The sequence below is a fragment of the Hemiscyllium ocellatum genome, chromosome 9 (assembly GCF_020745735.1).
Source record: "Hemiscyllium ocellatum isolate sHemOce1 chromosome 9, sHemOce1.pat.X.cur, whole genome shotgun sequence".
NCBI classification, from domain to species: Eukaryota; Metazoa; Chordata; class Chondrichthyes; order Orectolobiformes; family Hemiscylliidae; genus Hemiscyllium; species Hemiscyllium ocellatum.
Window position 1 is genome coordinate 9,857,861 of NC_083409.1, and position 18,833 is coordinate 9,876,693.

An 18,833-nucleotide genomic window follows, 5' to 3' on the forward strand; every position below is an offset into this window, starting at 1 on the left:
AGCTGCCATCTTGAATTGTTATCGTCCATAAGCTGTAAGTTGACCCACAATGCCAGCATTTTAACCCAGCAAGGCTGAGGGATCAGCGACATATTTCCAAGTCCGGATGCTAAGCTTTTTCGAGGGGAACTTGCAGCTCACAGTGTTCCCATGTATCTGCTGCTCTTGTTCTCAATGGAAGTGAACGTGGGTTTGAAGGGAAACCAAAAGAACTGCAGATGCTGTAAATCTGAGACAAAAATAGAAAGTGCTGGAAAAGCTCAGCAGCTCTGGCAGCATCTGTGAAGAGAAATCAGAGTTAATATTTCATACTCAACCTGAAATGTTAATTCTGATTTCTCTCCAAGATGCTGCCAGACCTGCTGAGCTTTTCCTGAAATTTCTATTTTTGTCCATGGGTTTGGAAGGTGCTATCTGAAGATCAGTGATGAATTTCTGCAGTGCATCTTATCGATAATACACACTGCTGCTATGGAGCGTCAGTGACGGTGAGTTTGGATGTTTTGAGAATGCGATGCTAATCAAGGAGTTTGCTTTGCTCTGGATGGTATCAAGCTTTTTGAGTGGATAAGAAAGACATAGGATACAATCGACATAGATAGGAAAGGTTTCAAGGGATATGTGTGAAATGCAGGCAAATAAGATGAGTTCACTTCAGAAAACTTGGTCAGCATGTAGAAGTTTGGCTTAAGGCTTTGTTTCTGTGCTGTATGACTCTGTGGCACTATCAATCTATGAATGTTGTTGGAGCTGCACCTGTCCAGGCAAGTGGGGAGTATTTGCTCACACTCCTGACTTGGTTGACAGGCTTTGGGGGGATCAGGAGGTGAATTACTGGATGCAGTATTCCTAGCCTCTAACTTGCTCTTGTAACCACTGTGTTTCTTTGGTGAATCCAGTTATGTTTCTGGTCAATGACACCTCAAGAATGTTGATAGTGGGGATTCAGTGATGGTAATAGCATTGACTGTCAAGGGGCGATGTTTAGATTGTCTCTTATTGGTGATGGTGATTGGCTGGCATTTGCATGGCCCCAATGGGAAATGTCACTTCTCAGACAAAACTTGGATATTGTCCAGATATTGTTGCATTTGCACGAGAACTGCTTCAGTATCTGAGGAGTTGGGAAGAGTGCTGAGCATTGTGCAATAAGAGTTTGCCTTGAGTTGCAATATCTGTTCGGAGTCTGTCCTATTTAGTACGGTGATAGTACCACACAACACAATGGAGGGGATTCTCAATGTGAAGGATAGACTTTGTTTCCACAAGGACTGTGTGATGGTCACTCTTACCAATACTGTCAAGGATAGATGCATCTACAGCCATAAGATTGGTGAGGATGGGGTCAAGCAACTTTTTCCATCTCTTTGGTTCCAGCTGCAGAGCCAGTCCCTCAGCTACATCCATGAGGAACCAACCAGCTCGATCAGTAATGCTGCTGCTGAGCCACTCTCAGTCGTGGACATTGAAACCACCCCACCCAGAGTACACTCTCTGCTGTCATCAAACTCAGTGCTTTCTCCAAATGTTGTTCAACATGGAGGAGAGACTGATTCATCAGCCGAGGGAGCAAGATACCTTGTAATCACCAGGAGGTTTCCTCGCCCATGTTTAACCAGGTGTCATGAGTCTTCACGGGAGACAACTTTGAGACTTCCCAGGGTAACTCCCTTCTGGCCGTAGACCACTGTGTCATCAGCTCTGCTGGGTCTGCCTTTCTGGTGGGACAGGACACATGCAGGGACAGTGATGGTGGTGTCTGGGGCATTGTCTGAAAGGTATGGTTCTGTGAGTATGGCTGTGTCAGACTGTTGCTTGAGTCATCTGTAAGACAGCTCTCCTGAAATTGGCACTAGCTCCCAGATGTCAGTAAGGAGGATGGAGCAGGGTAGGCAGGGTTGTTTCTGTCATTGTCTTTTCGGTGTCTAGATCGATGCCTGAGGTCCGTCCGGTCTCATTACTTTGTTGAAACATTGTCATAATTGATACAACTGTGAGCCTTGCTCGGCCATTTCAGAGGGCACTAGAGAGTCAACCACATTGCTAGAGGACAGTGCCGTGTACCCCGGCAGTACATTCCGACCACCCCCACTTCCCCATTCTGTATATGGAAGGCGGAAGCCTGCCAGCAGGATATTCACCCGCAGGAGCTATCACAGCCCGTATGCAATTCTGTCCCCACATCAAATCCACACAAATCCTGAATTCACATAACTCCTTCAATGTCCAAACATTCCAAGAATGTTCACAAAGTTGCAGTAAGAGGGATGGGGGAGAGGGTGGAGGAACATAAGAACTATGAGCAGGAGCAGGCAATTCAGCCCCTCGAGCCCACTCCACCATTTAATACAATCATGGCTGATCCCATCTCAGACTCAACTCCACTTTCCTGCCCACTCTCCATCATCCTTTAACCCATTACCCATTAAATATCTGTCCATCTCCTCCTTGGTGTGAGACAGGGAAGGGACCACTCCATTTCAGAGAAGACTGACCATGGAAGGGGAAGGAGAGGGGAAGGGATTGGAACATGTTGTGAATGGACAGGATGGGTCAGTGGTCAGAGCCTGTCCTGTCTCCCCTAGAACTCACGCTGATGATCTGAGGATCTCCTCTCTCTGCTGGGCCTTCACAGAATGAGGTTTGTGTCCAAATCAGTCCCCAGTGAGAATAGGCCAACTGCACAGAACTGCACAGAACTGCCCTTCATTTGACCAGAATCTGTCCATCTTCCTGAGAGAGGCCAAACCCTGGTCAACGTGGAAATAGGGTCTTACTCAAGGAGAAGACAGGGGTCAAAGGTTAACATCCATTAGTGGGGCAAAGCAGAGGGAGATTTAACCTGCATTCAACTGTCACCACCCAGGACACTGTCAGAAAGAGAGAGCAGTGAGACAGAGAGAGAGATGGAGGGAAAAATAATGTGTGTGTGTGTGTGTGTGTGTGTGTGTGTGTGTGTGTGTGTGTGTGTGTGTGAGAGAGAGAGAGAGAAAGAAAGAAAGAAAGTGAGAGAGAGAGATAGAGGGACGAGCATCTGATACGGTGTAAGATATGTGAGGGGACCAAGAGAGAGGTAGAGGGAGGTAGAAATGGTGAGGTTGAGGGATAGAGAGAGAAACAAGATGTGAGACAGTGTGACTGAGAGGGATGGAGAGAGACAAAGAGACAAGGAGAGAGAGAGAGAAAGAGACAGGATGGGTGTGAGACTAAGCATGAAGAGAGTTGAGAGGGAGGGTAGGGTTGATTGTGAGAGAAAGAGAGATGAGTATGGGTAGATTTATAATGACAGAGAGAGGGGGAGAGAGACTGTAAATTGGAAGATAGAGAGGGAGGGAGAGAGAAAGAGGGAGGAATAGAGAGTGACAGGTAACAATTGGAGGCTGAGTGAGAGAGGGAGCGAGTAACAGAGACAGTGAGAGATGGCGAAACAGATGATAAGATGTAGTCAGAAAGCATCAGTGAGTTGGAGAATGTGGCTATGAGACAGAGCGCGTGTGTGTGTGTGAGAGAGAGAGGGAGAGAACATGAAAGAGATTAACATTAGGAGAGAGAGATAGAGGTAGAGAGAAAGAAATGGCAGATGTGAGTCAGAGAGAGAGGGACAAGTCCTGGTCACCACACTCTGGGAAGAATGTGATGGTACCTGAGAGGGTACAGGGGAGATTTTCCAGGATGCTGCCTGAATGTGAGCTTTGAGCAGTGAAGGCTCAAAAGGGACCTGATAGAGAGGGATAAGATTATTCAGGACAGTGATAGGGTGGGTAGGATGGCACATTTTACATCAGTAAAGGACTTCATAATCTGGTACAGAGATTGAAGGTAACACAGACATGGACACGTAGAAACTTGGAGCAGCAGTAGGCCATTCGGCCCTTTGATTCTGCTCTGTCATTCAGTATGATCATGGCTGTATCAAGTTTTGAATGTCATCATTATTTTGAGGGTCGGTGTGGACTAGTCGGGCCAAATAGCCTGTTTCCACACTGTAGGCATTCTAAGATCTATGTCTGATCCTCTCTCTCAAAGCCATATTCCTGCCGTCTCCCCATTCTCTTCAAGCTGTTAAAATGCAAAACAATTATCTCTCTCTTTTACTTGAATGTATTCAGTTCCTTGTCCTCCACAGCCTTCAGTGGTAGAGAATTCCACAGGTTGACCACCCTCTGAGTGAAGAAATGTTTCCTCATCTCAGTCCGAAATGGTCAACCCTGTATCCCCCTGAGCCTGTGTCCCCTGGTTCCAGACTCCCCAACCAGGGGAAACCTCCTCCCTGCCCAGCCCAGTTACAATTTTATATGTTTTAATCAGATCCCCTCTCATCGTTCTGAACACGAGTGACTCCATGGCCAGGCGAGTTGGAGAGTGGGAGGAGAGTTGAGAAGAAATGTTTTCACCCAGAGGGTGGTGAGAGTCTGAACCTCACTGCCTGAAAGGCTGGTTGAGTCAGAAACTCTCGTGACAATTGGAGCAGTGTTTAGATATTCCCTTGTGTTGCTGTAGCCTCCAGGGTAATGGGCCAAGAGCTGGAGGATGGGATTAGTGTCATCAGATCTTTGTTTACCAGCACAGACACAATGGGCCAAATGGCCTCATTCAGTGCTGTTCACATCAATGACTCTGAGACAGAGAGAGTGAGATAGAAAGAGAGAGAAGAGGAAGTGTGAGGATGTGGCTCTCTCTGCCTGATGCAATTTACATACTGAGGAACACCCAGTCAGACTCTCACAGGCTGCAGCTTTATAAAGCAGAGCCCAGTGAAGGGAGAGTTTATCAGGAACCAGGCACAGGGACAGGAGCACACACCATGATTTCACACATCCAGCTGATCTGGCCCCTGGCATTCTGTGTCGCAGGTACAAATCTCTCTCCTCCACCTTGAATCTTTCGCTGCTCTCCATTTCACTCCAATTCCACTGACTTGTGATTGATGGGAAAATGCTGAAACCAGAGGAATGCTCAGTGTCTCCAACAATCTCTCATTTGACCGGCTCTTTCTGTGACAGTTCTGACTTCACTGTGTTTCTCTCTGACCCCTCAGGTATCAATGGGGACATCATCATGACCCAGTCTCCCCCGGTGCTGTCAGTGGGACTGGGCCAGACCGCAACACTCACCTGTACGGCCAGGCAATATGTTAGCAACTATGTTAACTGGTACCAGCAGCGAAAAGGTCAGAAACCCTCTCTCCTGATCTACAGTGCAGCAACTCGATACACAGGAGTCTCGGAGCGATTCACCGGCAGTGGATCAGGGACCAGTTACACCCTGACAATCAGCAACGTTCAGAATGAAGTTGTCGCTGACTATTACTGTCAGCAGTATTACAGCTGGTCGTTCGGTAAAGGAACCAAGCTCAGACTGAGTAAGTAAACCTCAATCCTCTGTTATTAACCCTGTCAATACTGAAACACACTTTCTAAAATACAGTTACTGATTTGTTGAAGGTGTTAGTGGGGAGCTGCAGTGAATGAAATGGTTGATTGAGGAGCACTGTGTCTAACAGGGTGTCCAGCTGTATTTCTTTACTTTCATGCCCTCTTTAAAAAAAGCAAGATATAAGTCAGTCAGTTTTACTCACTGTGTGGAGGAGCTCTGTCCATTTGCAGCCTGTGGTCCCATTCCTGCAGCATGGAGTGAAATCAGTGAGTAGCCTCCTGCCAGTCTCAGTGTGACGGACACGGGCAGAGTTTGATGTGAGCTCTGGCTCCCTGTCCCAGTCTCTGATCTCACTGACCTCAGCAGCAGCAGCAGCAGCAGCAGCACAGTGAGACACCGAGCTCCCACCTCCCTCAGCTTTAACTCTGCTCAATCACACAATCACAGAATTGTTACAGTGCTCAAGGAGGCCATTCCGTCCATCCTGTCTGGACTAGCTCTCCGAATGAGCAATTCACTGAGTGTCATTCTCCTGCCTTCTCCCTGTCATCCTGCACATTGTTCCTTTTCAAATAACAGTCTCATTCCCTTTGGGATGTTTCAATTGAAGCTGCCTCCACCACACTCAGGCAGTGCATTCCACACCTAAACCACCCACAGGCTGAAAATGTTTTCCCTCATCTCACTTTTCTTACTTTTCCAATTACTTTCAATCTGTGGCCTCTCGGTCTCAATCCTTTCACAAGTGGAATCATTTTCTCCCTATTTACTCTGTTCCAGGCCCCACCTGATTTTCAATTTCTGGAACAATTCTCCTCGCTGCCTTCTCCAAAGACTTGAAGGTGCCGGTGTTGGACTGGGGTGGACAAAGTTAAAAATCACACAACACCAGGTTATAGTCCAACAGGGGGTTTATTTGGAAGCACTAGCTTTCGGAGCGCCCCTCCTTCATCAAATGGTTGTCAGCGGCGTTCCGAAAGCTAGTGTTTCCACATTAACCTGTTGGACTATAACCTGATGTTGTGTGATCTGTAACTTTCTCCAAAGAAGACAGTCCCAAATTCTCCAATGTATCTTCATAACTGATATTCCTCATCCCTGGAATGATCTTTGTGCATATGTTTACCAGCTCTACAAAACATTCACCTCCTTCCTGCATTATTCACATTATTTATGTCCCTCATGATTTTATAAACCTCTATAAGGTCACTCCTCAGCCTCCGGCACTTCAGGGTAAAAGGTCTCAGCTTTTCCAGCCTCTAATGGTCACGGAGTCACACAGCGTGGAAACAGATCTTTCAGTCTAACTTCTCCATGCTAACTAAATATCCAAAACTGACTTCAACCCATTTGCCAGCATTTAGCCCACATCCCTCTAAACCCTTCCTATTCATGTACCCATCCAAACATCTTTTAAATGTTATAATTGTATCCGTCTCCAGCACTTTCTCTGACAGCTCGATCCGTACACACACCACCCTCTGTGTGACAAGTTACCCCTCAGGTCCCTTTTGGATCTTTTGCCTCTCATCTTAAACCTATACCCTCTAGTTTTGGATTCCCTTTCCCAAGGCAAAGACCTGGGATATACACCCTGTCCATGCCCGTCATGATTTTATCAACATCTATAAGGCCACCCCTCAGTCTCCGATCCTGCAGGAAAAATAACCCGTCTATTGAGCCTCTTCCGACAGCTCAAACCCTCCAGTTCCAGGCAACATCCATGTAAATCTTTTCTGCAGAATTTTAAGTTTAACAGCATCCTTCCTATCACAGGATGATCAGAATTGTTCACATTATTCCCAAAGTAGCCTCACCAATTTCCTGTACAGCTGCAAATGATGTCCCAACTCTGATACTTAGTGCAGTGACCAATAAAGGCAAGTGTACCCAACATCTTCTTCATCTCCCTGTCTCCCTGTGACTTCACTGTCAAGGAATAATGCCCCTGCCCCTGCCCCTGCCCCTGCCCTGCCCCTGCCCCTGCCCCTGCCCCTGCCCCTGCCCCTGCCCCTGCCCCTGCACCTGCCCCTGCCCCTGCCCCTGCCCCTGCCCCTACCCCTGCCCCTGCACCTGCCCCTGCCCCTGCCCCTGCCCCTACACCTGCCCCAGCACCTGCCCCTGCACCTGCCCCTGCCCCTACCCCTGCCCCTGCCCCTGCCCCTGCCCCTGCCCCTGCCCCTGCCCCTGCACCCTGAGGTCACTTTGTTGAGCAACACCCCACAGGGCCCCACCATTAACAGTATAACTCCTGCCCTGGTTTGATTTTCCAAAATGCAACATCTCACATTTATCTAAATTGAACTCCATTTGTCACACGTTTAGATCAGAGCGGTGCTGGAAAAGCACAGCAGGTCAGGCAACATCCGAGGAGCAGGAAAATCGACGTTTCGGGCAAAAGTCCTTCATCAGGATTCCTCTAGCCGAAACATCAATTTTTCTGCTCCTCGGATGCTGCCTGACATGCTGTGCTTTTCCAGCACCACTCTGATCTAAACTCTGGTTTCCAGCATCTGCAGTCTGCACTTTTGTCCATTTGCCACACCTCTGCCCATTTCCCCAAATGATCAAGGTCCCACTGTACTCTCAGATAAGCTTCTTCACTATCCACTGTACCACCAATTTTGGTGTCATTTACAAACTCGCCATAATTCCTATATTCACATCCAAATCATTTATTTAAATGATGAAAAGCCATGGACCCAGCACCAATCCTTGTGGCACACAGCTGACATCTGATCTCCAGTCTGAAAAGCAACCCCTTACCACCACTCTCTGTCTCCTATCTTGAAGCCATTTTTTTACCCAAATGGCTAGCTCCCCCTGGATCCCATGTGGCCTAACCTTCCTAATCAGTCTATCATGTGGAACCTTGTCAAATGCTGAAGTCCATATAGACAGTGTCTACTGTTCTGCCTACCCCAATCTTCTCTTCAAACAACCTCAATCACGTTAGTGAGACATGATTATCATGCACAAAACTGCATTGATTGTCCAAATGCATGCAAATCCTGTTCCTCAGAATTCACTCCAATAACTTACCCAGCAATGACATCAGTCCCACTGGTTTATAGTTCCCTGGCTTTTCCTTAAACAATGGCTAACATTAGCCAACCTCTCTGGTTCTCCAGAACCTCACTCATGGCGGTCAATCAGAAACATACCTCAGCAAGGGATCCAGCCATCTCTTTCCTAGCTTTCCACAATGTCCTGGGATACACCTGATCAGGTCCTGGAGATTTATCTACCGTCTTGCACTTTAAGAAATCCTCTTCTGTAATGTCTTTCTCCATGATAAATACTGACCTGGAATATTCATTTAAGACCTAAACCATTTCCTGTGGATCCACCCAGAGGTACATTGTTCATCTTCATGGGGCCCTATTCTCTCTCTAGTTACTCTTTTGCCCTTTTCTTATTTACCATAATTCTACCACTTTTGCCCTTGAGTAAGTTCAGGAATTGTTTGCCCTCCTTCAAATGTATCTCGAATATACCTGGTCCACATCCTCTACTATTCTTTTCAGGACTTTCCTGCCAACCTTTGATCCCACTTTATTTGGATCCGATACATCCATATCCTACAGAAGCTGGCATTTTCCCCAGTGAAGATGTTTGACCCTGAAAAGGCCTTTGTTCTTTTCTACCATCACCTTCAACTTTGTGATACAATGATCACTCTTCCTTAAGTGTCCTCTCACAGACACTTGATCCACTTGGGCCTCCTCATTCCCAAGATCCAGATCTAGCAGAGCCTCCTTTCTGGACTGGAAACATGCAGCTGGAGAAAATTCACATGAACACACTCACACGACCCTGGCCCCTCTCTGTCCTTCACACTGCTACTACCCCAGTCTATATTCAGAAATTAAAGACATTCCCCCCCCCCACCCCATTTATAATGACTATTACATTTGCAGGTCTCTGTAAATTCCTTGCAAATGTATTCCTCTAAATCTTTCCCACTGGCTGGTGACTTATTGACTGCACTGATGATTCTGTAGATCTTGGTGCTCCTCTCTGGTATTACTTCCTGACTCCCACAGCCCTGCCAAGTTAGTTTAAACCCTCTCCAACAGCACGAGTAGATCACCTCAAAGGAGCTCAGTGCCAGCTCTGTTCAGGAGCAACGCTGTCTGGTCTATCCAGGTCCCATCTCCCCCAGACGCAGTCCCAATGTCACAAGAATCTAAAACCCTCCCTCCTGGATCCTCTTTCCAGCCCCACAGTCACTTGTGTTATCCTCCTGCTCCTCTTGTCACTTGCCTGGGGCACTGGGAGTAATCTGAAGATTCCTACTTTTGAGTTCCTGATGTTAATTCCCTTCTGAGCTCCCTAAATTCTGACAGCAGGACTACATCCCCTTTCTCCCTCTGTCACTGGGACCGATGTGGACCACGACTGCTGCCTGTTCCCCCTCTCCCCTCAGGGTGCTCTGCAGTCGCTCAGTGACATCCTTCACCCTGGCACCAGGGAGACAACACACCATCCTGGCTTCTCATCTGCAGCTGCAGAAACACCTATCGATGCCCTCACTCTCGAATCTCCTTTCATGATCAGTCTTCCAGTCTTCCTTATACCCCCCTCCCCCCAATACAGCTGAGCCACCAGTGGTGCCATGGGTTTGGCTCTGGATGCACTCCCCAGATGAACCATCATTCTCATCAGGATTCCAAACTGAATCCTGGTTGGAGAGTGGGATACATTCAGGGGATTCCTGTACTAGCTGCCTGGTCCTTTTGGACTGGCTGCTGCTCCCCCATTCCCTGTCTCCCTGCATACTCTGAAGCTGCAGAGTGACCACATCTAGAAATGTGCTCTCCACGGAGCTCTCAGCCTCACGGACGCTCCTCACTGACACCAGCTGCTGCTCAAGCTCCGAAATCCGGAGCTCCAACTGCTGTCACTGACCACACTTCCTGCACTCATGGTATTCCAGGAACTGGGAAGCATTCTGAAATTCCCACATGGATGCACACTTTCTCCACTCTTTGGTTGTCTCTGGGCAAAGTTCTAATGACAAACAGCTCCAGCAGGGCTCACAGTCCAGTGGGTTCAGTGTTCCAGGATTTTGGGAAAACTCTCCAGAAGTCTTTACGAAATAGGAGCAGAAATCAGCCAATCAGCCCATTGAATCTGCTCTGCCATTTGATCTTGGCAGATATGCTTCTCACCCCCATTCTCCTGCCTGCTCCACAGGAACGTTCGATCCCCTTAACAATCACAAACCTATCTATCTCTGTCTTTAATACACTCAGTGACTTGGCCTCCACTGCCCTCTGTAACAATGAGTTCCACAGATTCACCACCCTCTGGCTGAAGAAAGTCCTCCTCATCTCAGCTGTAAAGGGTCGGCCCTTCATTCTGAGGCTGCACCTTGGTTACCGAGTCTCTCCTGTTTTTGGAAACATCTTCTCTGCATCCACTCTACGCATGTCTATCAGTATTCTGTAAATTTCAATAAGGTCCCTCATTCTTCTAAACTCCAGTAAGTACAGACCCAGAGTCCTCAACCACGCCTCATATGACAAGCCTTTCATCCCCAGGATCATTCTTGTAAACCCCTTCAATGCCAGCACGTTGTTTCTTAGAATATGGGTCCCAAATCTGCTCACAATATTCCAAATGTGGTTTGACTAGAGCCTTACACAGCCTCAGCAGTACATCTCTGCTCTTGTATTCTGGCCCTACTGAAATGAATGCGAACATTTCATTTGCCTTCCCAAGCACAAACTGGACCTGCCTGTTAACCTGAAGGGAAACCTGAATGAGGTTTGTGCTTTAGATTTCCAAAGACTTTCCTCATTTAGAAAACAGTCTTTGCATTTGTTCTTCCTCCCAAAGTGCATACCCTCACACTGTCACACATTGTATTCTATCTGCCAACTCTTTGCCCACTCTCCGAGCCTATCCAGGAGCTTTTACAGCCTTCCCACTTCCTTAACACTACCTGTCCCTTCACCTACCTCATGTCACCTGCAAACTTAGCAACAATGTCTTCACTTCCTTCATCCGGATTGTTAATGTATAACGTGAATAGTTATGGTCCTAACATTGACACCTGCAGAACTCTACTCGTCACCAGCGGCCATTGTTCCTCATGCTCTGCTTTATGCCAACCTGCCAGTCCTCAGTCCATGCCAGTACATTGCCCCTAATACTGTGGGCGCTTATCTTATGTCAAATGCCTTCTGGAAATCCAAAAAGATTACTTCCTCGGACTCTCTTTTGTCTGATTGGTTCATTGCCTCCTCAAAGAATTCTAACAGATTTGCCAGGCATGACGTCTCCTTGATGAAGCCATTGCACTTCCAAGTCCTCTGCAATTTCATCCTTAAATTGAAGTCTAAAACCTTACCAACAACTGAGTCCTGACTAACTGGCCGATAATGTCCCATCTTCTACCTCCCTCCATTCTTAAACAGGGGTGGTATGTGAGCCATTTTCCTGTCCCTTGCCCCTACCAAATCCGTCCCCATCTCACCTCCACACCCTGACTCCATTGATTCCTGAAAGATCATCTCCAATACCTCCACAATCTCCTCAGCGATCTCCTTCAGAACACACGGGTGTAGTTTGTCCAGTCTGGGTGAGTTATCCACATTCAGACCTTCCAGCTTCCCCAGTACCTCCTCCTTAGTGATGGCCACTACACGCCCCTCCGACCCTTGACAGTCTTGAATTACTGGGACACTGCTGGTGTTTTCCATGGTGCAGACTGATGCAAAGTATCTATTCAATTCCTCTGCTATTCCTAATTTTCCTGTTATTCTTTCTCCAGCCTCATTTTCCAGTGATCCATAGTCTATTTTTGACTCCCTCTTCCTTTTTATACACCTGATAAAACTCCTGCAATCTTCTTTTATATGACTGGCTAGATAACTCCCACATTTCACATTCTCCACCCTTAATGCTTTTTCAGTTATCCCCTGCAGGTTTTTAAAGGCTTCCTAATCCTCCGGCTTCCCACTATTCTCCACCATATTGTATGCCTTTTCTTTTGCTTCTATGCTGTCCTTGACATCCCCCATCAGCCATGGTTGCCTTGTCCTCCCCTTGGTATGTTTCTTCTTTTTTGGGATGAGTTCCTGATCTGCTTCCTGAATTACGCCCAGAAACTCTGCTGTTTGCTGTCCCACCATCTTACCTGCTCGGCTCCCCTTCCAACCAACTCTGGCCAGCTCCTTCCTCATGTCTTTGGAGTTACCTTTACTCAACTGAAATACTGTTCAATCTGATTGCAGCTTCTCCCTCTCAAACTACAGGGGGAATTCTATCATATTATTGTCACTTATCCACAGGGATACTTTCATCTTAAACTCACTCATCATGTTTGCCTCAATACACATCACTGAATCCAGACCTGCCTGTTCCATCATGGCTCAACCACAAGCTGCTCCAAAATCCATCTCGTCGACATTCCATGAAACCTTTCCTTGAGATACACTATCCAGCCCACCGATCCATTGAAGTCTGCCCTGACATTTTCTGTCTCCTGACTGATTTCCTTCCCCACACCCTGATTACTGCTTGGAGATCTGGACATAACTTGCATCAGATTCTTTATTTATTGCAGTTCCTCAGCTCTACCCACTCACATTCTACACCTTCTAACTCTACATCACTTCTTGCTATTGATTTAATTTCATTTCTCACTAACAAGGCAACTCTTCCCCCTCTGCCCATCTGCCTGTCCTTTTGATAGGACATGTAACCTTGGATATTTAGTTCCCAGCCCGAATTCCCTTACAGCCATGTCCCTGTGATACCCACAACATTGTACCTGCCAGTTTCAATCTGCACTACCAGCCCATTGTGTATATTGTGTGCATTTAAGTACAACACCCTCAGTCCTGCATTGACTGCCCTCATTCCCATCATTGTCCCCTTATCTGCTGTGCTTTATGTTCGATTCCTGATCCTTTCTGTCCTTTTACATCTTCTAGAAACTTGAATAACCTTTCCTGAGCCCTCCTCCACTTTAACTAGCTTAAATTCCTTAGAAACTCAATTTACCTCAATGTGTGGCATCACTATTACTCCCTTACTCGGAATGCTTTGTGCATTTAGATACAACCTCTTTAAGTTTGTACTATTATTGATTTTCCCTGCACTTTCATGGTTCCTTTGATGATCAAAACTTCCATCCCTTTTATTTTTTGGTAACAATCAATCCCATCACTAACCAGCAATCCTACCTTCTCCTTTACCTTCCATTTTCTCATTTTCCATCCAACTGAACCAAATTACTTTCTCTTTGGGTTGAGTTCAGGACAATATTTATCGTTGAGCCAACATCATTATTGCTTTTTGATCTCATTGCTTCTAGTGGGATCTTGCTGTGCAGAAACTGGCTGCCACGTTACTGACATTGCAACAGTGACTGCTTGTCAACCAAAAATGCCTGAAAATGTCTTTGGGAGAGCCTGAAGTGTTAAGGGCTGGATTGAAATACAATTAGAGTCAGAGGGATGGACAGCACAGAATCAGACCCTTCGGTCCAACTCGTTCATGCTGACCAAATATCCAAAATTAATCTAGTCCCATTTGCCAGCATTTGGCCCATATCCCTCTAAACTCTTCCTATTAATATACCCATGCCTTTTAAATGTTGTAATTGTCCCAGCCTTCACCACCTCCTCTGGCAGCTCATTCCATACATTTAACACCCTCTGAATGAAAACGTTGTCCCTTAGGTCCCTTTTAAATCTTTCCCCTGTCACCGTCAGCCTATGCCCTCCAGTTCTGGACTCCCCTGCTCTGGAGAAAAGATCTTCTGTATTCACCCTATCTATGCCGCTCATGATTTTATAAACCTCTATACGGTCACCCATCAACCTGCAATGATCCAGGGAAAACAGCCTCAGCCTATTCAGCCTCTCCCTTTTGTTCAAATCCTCCGACCTTGGCAACATCTTTGTAAATCTTTTCTGAACCATTTTAAGGTTCACAACATTTTTCCTGTAGCAGGGAGACCAGAATTGCACACAGTATTCCAAAAGTGCCCTAACCAATGTCCTGTACAGCCGCAACAGCTCCCAACTCCAATAATCATTGCACTGACCAATAAAGGAAAGCAAACCAAATGACTTTGTCACTCCCCTACCTACCTGCAACTTCATCTTCAAGGAACTATTCTTCATTTTTTGGATGAACTGAGAGTCTTTCAGTTGTGAAAGATGCCATTCCATGGCACTATTGGATGAAGAGCAGGCAGTTCCCCCTGGTGTCCCTGGTCAATATTTATCCCCCAGTCAAAATCACTCAGAATGTATTTCTCTGCTAATTATCACATGGTGTTTGGGATCTCGCTGTGCACAGTCTGCTAGAAAGATCCAGTGGGACATCCTGAGCTGGGGGCAGGTGCTACACAAATGCAAGTCTTTCTTTAAGGGTTGGAGTCTCCTGATCCGGATCCTCATCCATTGTCTGCGCACTCTCACCTTCCGGGGTCATGAGGTCATTAGGAGCAGTGACCCTATCTGACCCTAGGACACTGAGACTATTTGCAGCCTCACCCTTGACCTCAGCCCAGCAGTGTGCAGCAAGGTTTGAAATATAATCTAGAACCTTCTACACAGACACCCAACGTGACTCTTTCCCGAAGTGTGTGGATCCGAGTCTGCGCCAATGTTCTCGGACAAAGTTCTCCTGATCTGTGGGTGATCGGAGGTTTGTTAAAGAGATATTGAGCTCCATCCCACTTTCCAGCTCTTGCTCCATAGCTCTGGAGGTTTCGCTGTTTCAAGTGAATATCTAAGTGTTTTTTCAATGTGATGAGGGTTTCTGCCTCTCCCACCCTTTCAGACAGTGAGTCCCACATCCCACCAACCTCTGGGTGAAAACAAATACCCTCAACTCCCCTCTAATCCTGCCCCCAACTGATTTCAATCTCTCCCCAGGGTTATTGCCCTCTGTGCTGGTGGAAATCAGTCCTTCCTACCCACTCTGTCCAAGCCCCTCATTATTTACACACCACCATCAAATCTCCCCTCAGCCTCCTGCGATCCAAAGAAAACAGTCCCAGCCAATCCAATCATTCCGCAAAGCTCAAAGCCCCCATTCCAGATAAACTACTCCTCTGTCCTGTAATGTGGTGACCAGAACCATACACTGTTCCCTCACTATGCTCTAACTGGGGTTTTATACAGTTCCAGAATAAACAAACTTCTTGCTTTCCCAGTCAACCAAAAATGAGATAAGGGAGGTGATGGTCTAATGGTGTGATTGCTGAGTTGTTAATCCAGAGATCCAGGTAATGTTCTGGGGACCAGGGTTAGAATCCAGCAGATGGTGGCATTCAAATTCAATCAAGAAAATCTGCAATTAAGAGTCTAATGATGACCATGAAACAATTGTTGATTGTCAGGAAAAAGCATCTGATTCCCTAATGTCCTTTAGGGAAGGAAACTACCATCCTTACCATGTGACCCCAGACCCACAGCAATGTGGGTGACTCTAAACTGCCCTTTGGGTGATTAGGGATGGGCAATAAATGCTGCCGATCCAGCAATGCCCTCATTCCATCAAGGGAAAAAGAAAAACAGTTTCTCCCATGTGTCTTCTGAACCACCTCACTGACCTGCATTCATTAGTCACCATGGCCACATCTTCCAGCTCCACACACATCTGACTTCCAGCTTCAAACTGACGAGAGACATTCCTTCATTATCTGAGAAACAGATCGAAAAATCAAACACAGGAGCAGCAGTAGGCCATTCGGCCCTTCAGGCCTGCTCCACCATTCAGTATGATCATGGCTGATCATCCAACACAGTCCCCTGTTATGCTTTCTCCCCACATTCTTTGATCCCTTTAATCCTAAGAACTATATCTAATTCCTTCTTTAATACACATTGCATCTAATTCCCTTTTGCTGGAAAAATGGATGACAATTATTGGGTTGTTGTCTGTTGACCAGTATGGACACAATTGGCTGATGAGCCTTTTCGGTCTCTATGAATCTTTGACCCTATTATTATATATTATGAATAACTGGGTACCAAGGACTGACCCCTGTGACACCCTAAGTTGTAATTACCTGCCATTCAGAAAAAGACTCCTTCTTTCTGTGCTGTCGGCCAACCAGTACCCAATCCATGTCAGGACATGGCCCCAATCCTCTTGTTCATTTGGTCTAGATCTGGAAGTCCCACCTTTACTCTTTGTGGGAACAGATTCTGAATGATCTCTGACTCGTCCATCGAGGGCTCCCACTGCCCTGACACTGATTTCCCATCATGTCACTGCTTCCAGTCCACTTTTACCAAAGCACCACACAGTTTAGTTAAATGAAAACTTTTACACTTACTGCACTTCCATCCATAGTCTCAATCTCACTGAGTTTTGAGCACTGTCGCTGAAATGCTCCCCCAGTGATAACCCTTCCAGTTGCTCACAGTCATTCCATAAACAATGGTCTAAAACTGTCCCTTTTTCTCAGCTGCTTCACCATCACCTTCTCAGGGGCAATTAGGGATGGGCAATAAATGCTGGCCCTGCCAGTGACCCTCACATTCCCAAGAAGCAATTTGAACAATGCCTGTTCATTTGTCAGGTTTATTCTGTATTGACCAAAAATGTTCAAAAAGATTGTATTGCCAGTGAATATTGTGAAGGTTGAATTCCCTTCGAATGACAGGGATTAAAATTGCTCCTCTTATCTTTCAGGCCGTGACAACTCTCAGCCCAAGCTGACCCTGCTGCCTCCCTCCCTGGAGCAGGTCAATGCCAAGGGCACTGCCACCCTGGTGTGCCTTGCCAATCACTTCTATCCCGATGAGCTGGAGGTGCAGTGGAAGAAGGACGGTGCAGTCATTTCGGACGGGGTTCAGACCAGCAACTACCTGCGAGCTTCGGACAGCACCTACAGTGTCAGCAGCCTGCTGACCCTCTCTGGGTCTGACTGGGAGTCCAACGCTCGCTTCTCCTGTGCCCTCACCCACGTGACCCTCCCCTCTCCCCTCAGCAAGAGCATCAGGAGATCAGAATGTGTGTAGAGTGTTGGAGACAGTCCACAGAGGAGGCACAACTTTAAATAGAACAGGGCTGAGCTGGCAGGACAAAGGTCATTTTCAGCACTGAATTTCAACTCTCTTCCTTCTCAGGACTGGCTCAGAGAACCTTCTGAGGTTTGGATGTTAAAGCAGGTCATTGTGACAGTGTCAAGAGAGCTTTACGCTGTGTCAAACTCCATGCTGTACCTTGTCCTGGGAGTGTTTGATGGGGACATGGTTGACTTGTGATGCCAAGTAAAATCTCTTGAAGTTGCTGAAGACTGTCAGCTGTACAAAACAATGTGGACCTCAGAATTCTCTGCTTCAGTAAACCAGATCTCCTTCCTGCTTAGCTGTCAGTTCCAATTTAAGGTTTGGTCACTGTTTAAAGGGACAGGATTATCGTGTTATTGAGAAAATCTCCACAAGTGTTTTTCTCAAGCTCCAATGTGGCTGTGAATTTGTGCAGCTTCCTCTGTCTGGGCTGTTAATTGCAGTTGTTTTTTTTCTGTCAATGTAAATCTGGAAAAGGGAATAAAGGTGAAGATTCAGTCTCTGTCTGGTGAATGCTTTGGAAATAGATGACCTCCCCCCACCTCAGTTGATTGGCTGCATTTCAGCAGGTCATTGTCAAGATTGGCTCATTGGCCTGTCAATCAATTACAATCATCAATCATTAATCATTCCAAAAATAACAGAAACTGAAAGCTGTTAGGACTCAATAAGTACAATCTGATGCATTCCCTCTTCACTTTGTTGGTCCAGGCCCAGCTGATGGGATCGTACTGTGCAATCTCTGCTACATGTTGGTAAGCTGCTGAAACAATCTCCTGCCATTCACCAACATTGTCGGCCTTATGTGTCTCTCTGAGCGTGAGTGTTTAATTTAATGTTGCCTGTAGGTCTCTGAGTGTGGGTGTGTTACTCAGTGAGACACCCACAGACAGCACTGAGCAACAACACCCACATTCGGAGACTCCTGCAGGGAGCATGGAGTGTGAGCAGTGCTGCTCTCTCTCTCAGTGTGAGTGTGTTACTTAGTGCAGCCTGTAGGTGTCTCTCTCAGTGTGAGTGTGTTACTCTGTGCTGCCTGTAGGTGTCTCTCTCAGTGTGAGTGTGTTACTCTGTGCTGCCTGTAGGTGTCTCTCTGAGGTCTGTGTCTCCGAGCGATGGATTGAGAATGGGCTTTGTGCTGGGGATTGAAGATTAGGCTTTAATCTTCTCAAATCATGAATGAAAAACAGTTCAGGCTTGTGCCCGAAACATCGAATTTCCTGTTCCTTGGATGCTGCCTGACCTGCTGCGCTTTAACCAGCCACACATTTACTACAAAGTCACAGATTTCCATATCTAACTGGAACACACCTCCTCCCATTCAGTATCCTGCAAGAACTCCATCCCATTCTTCCAATTCCTCTGCCTCCGCCCCATCTGCTCAGATGAGGAGACCTTCCACTGACC

At 46.7% G+C, this 18,833-nt stretch overlaps 2 gene segments (V, D, J or C); both read left to right on the forward strand.

The window, feature by feature from the left end:
• LOC132818895 (Ig kappa chain V region Mem5-like) overlaps positions 1–18,833 on the forward strand; it is a 602,774-nt gene that overhangs the window by 467,394 nt on the left and 116,547 nt on the right.
• Positions 4,805–17,809, forward strand: LOC132818919 (Ig kappa chain V region Mem5-like). The segment is given in 3 exon segments: positions 4,805–4,853; positions 5,039–5,362; positions 17,047–17,809. Coding segments are annotated over 3 exon segments (702 nt in total).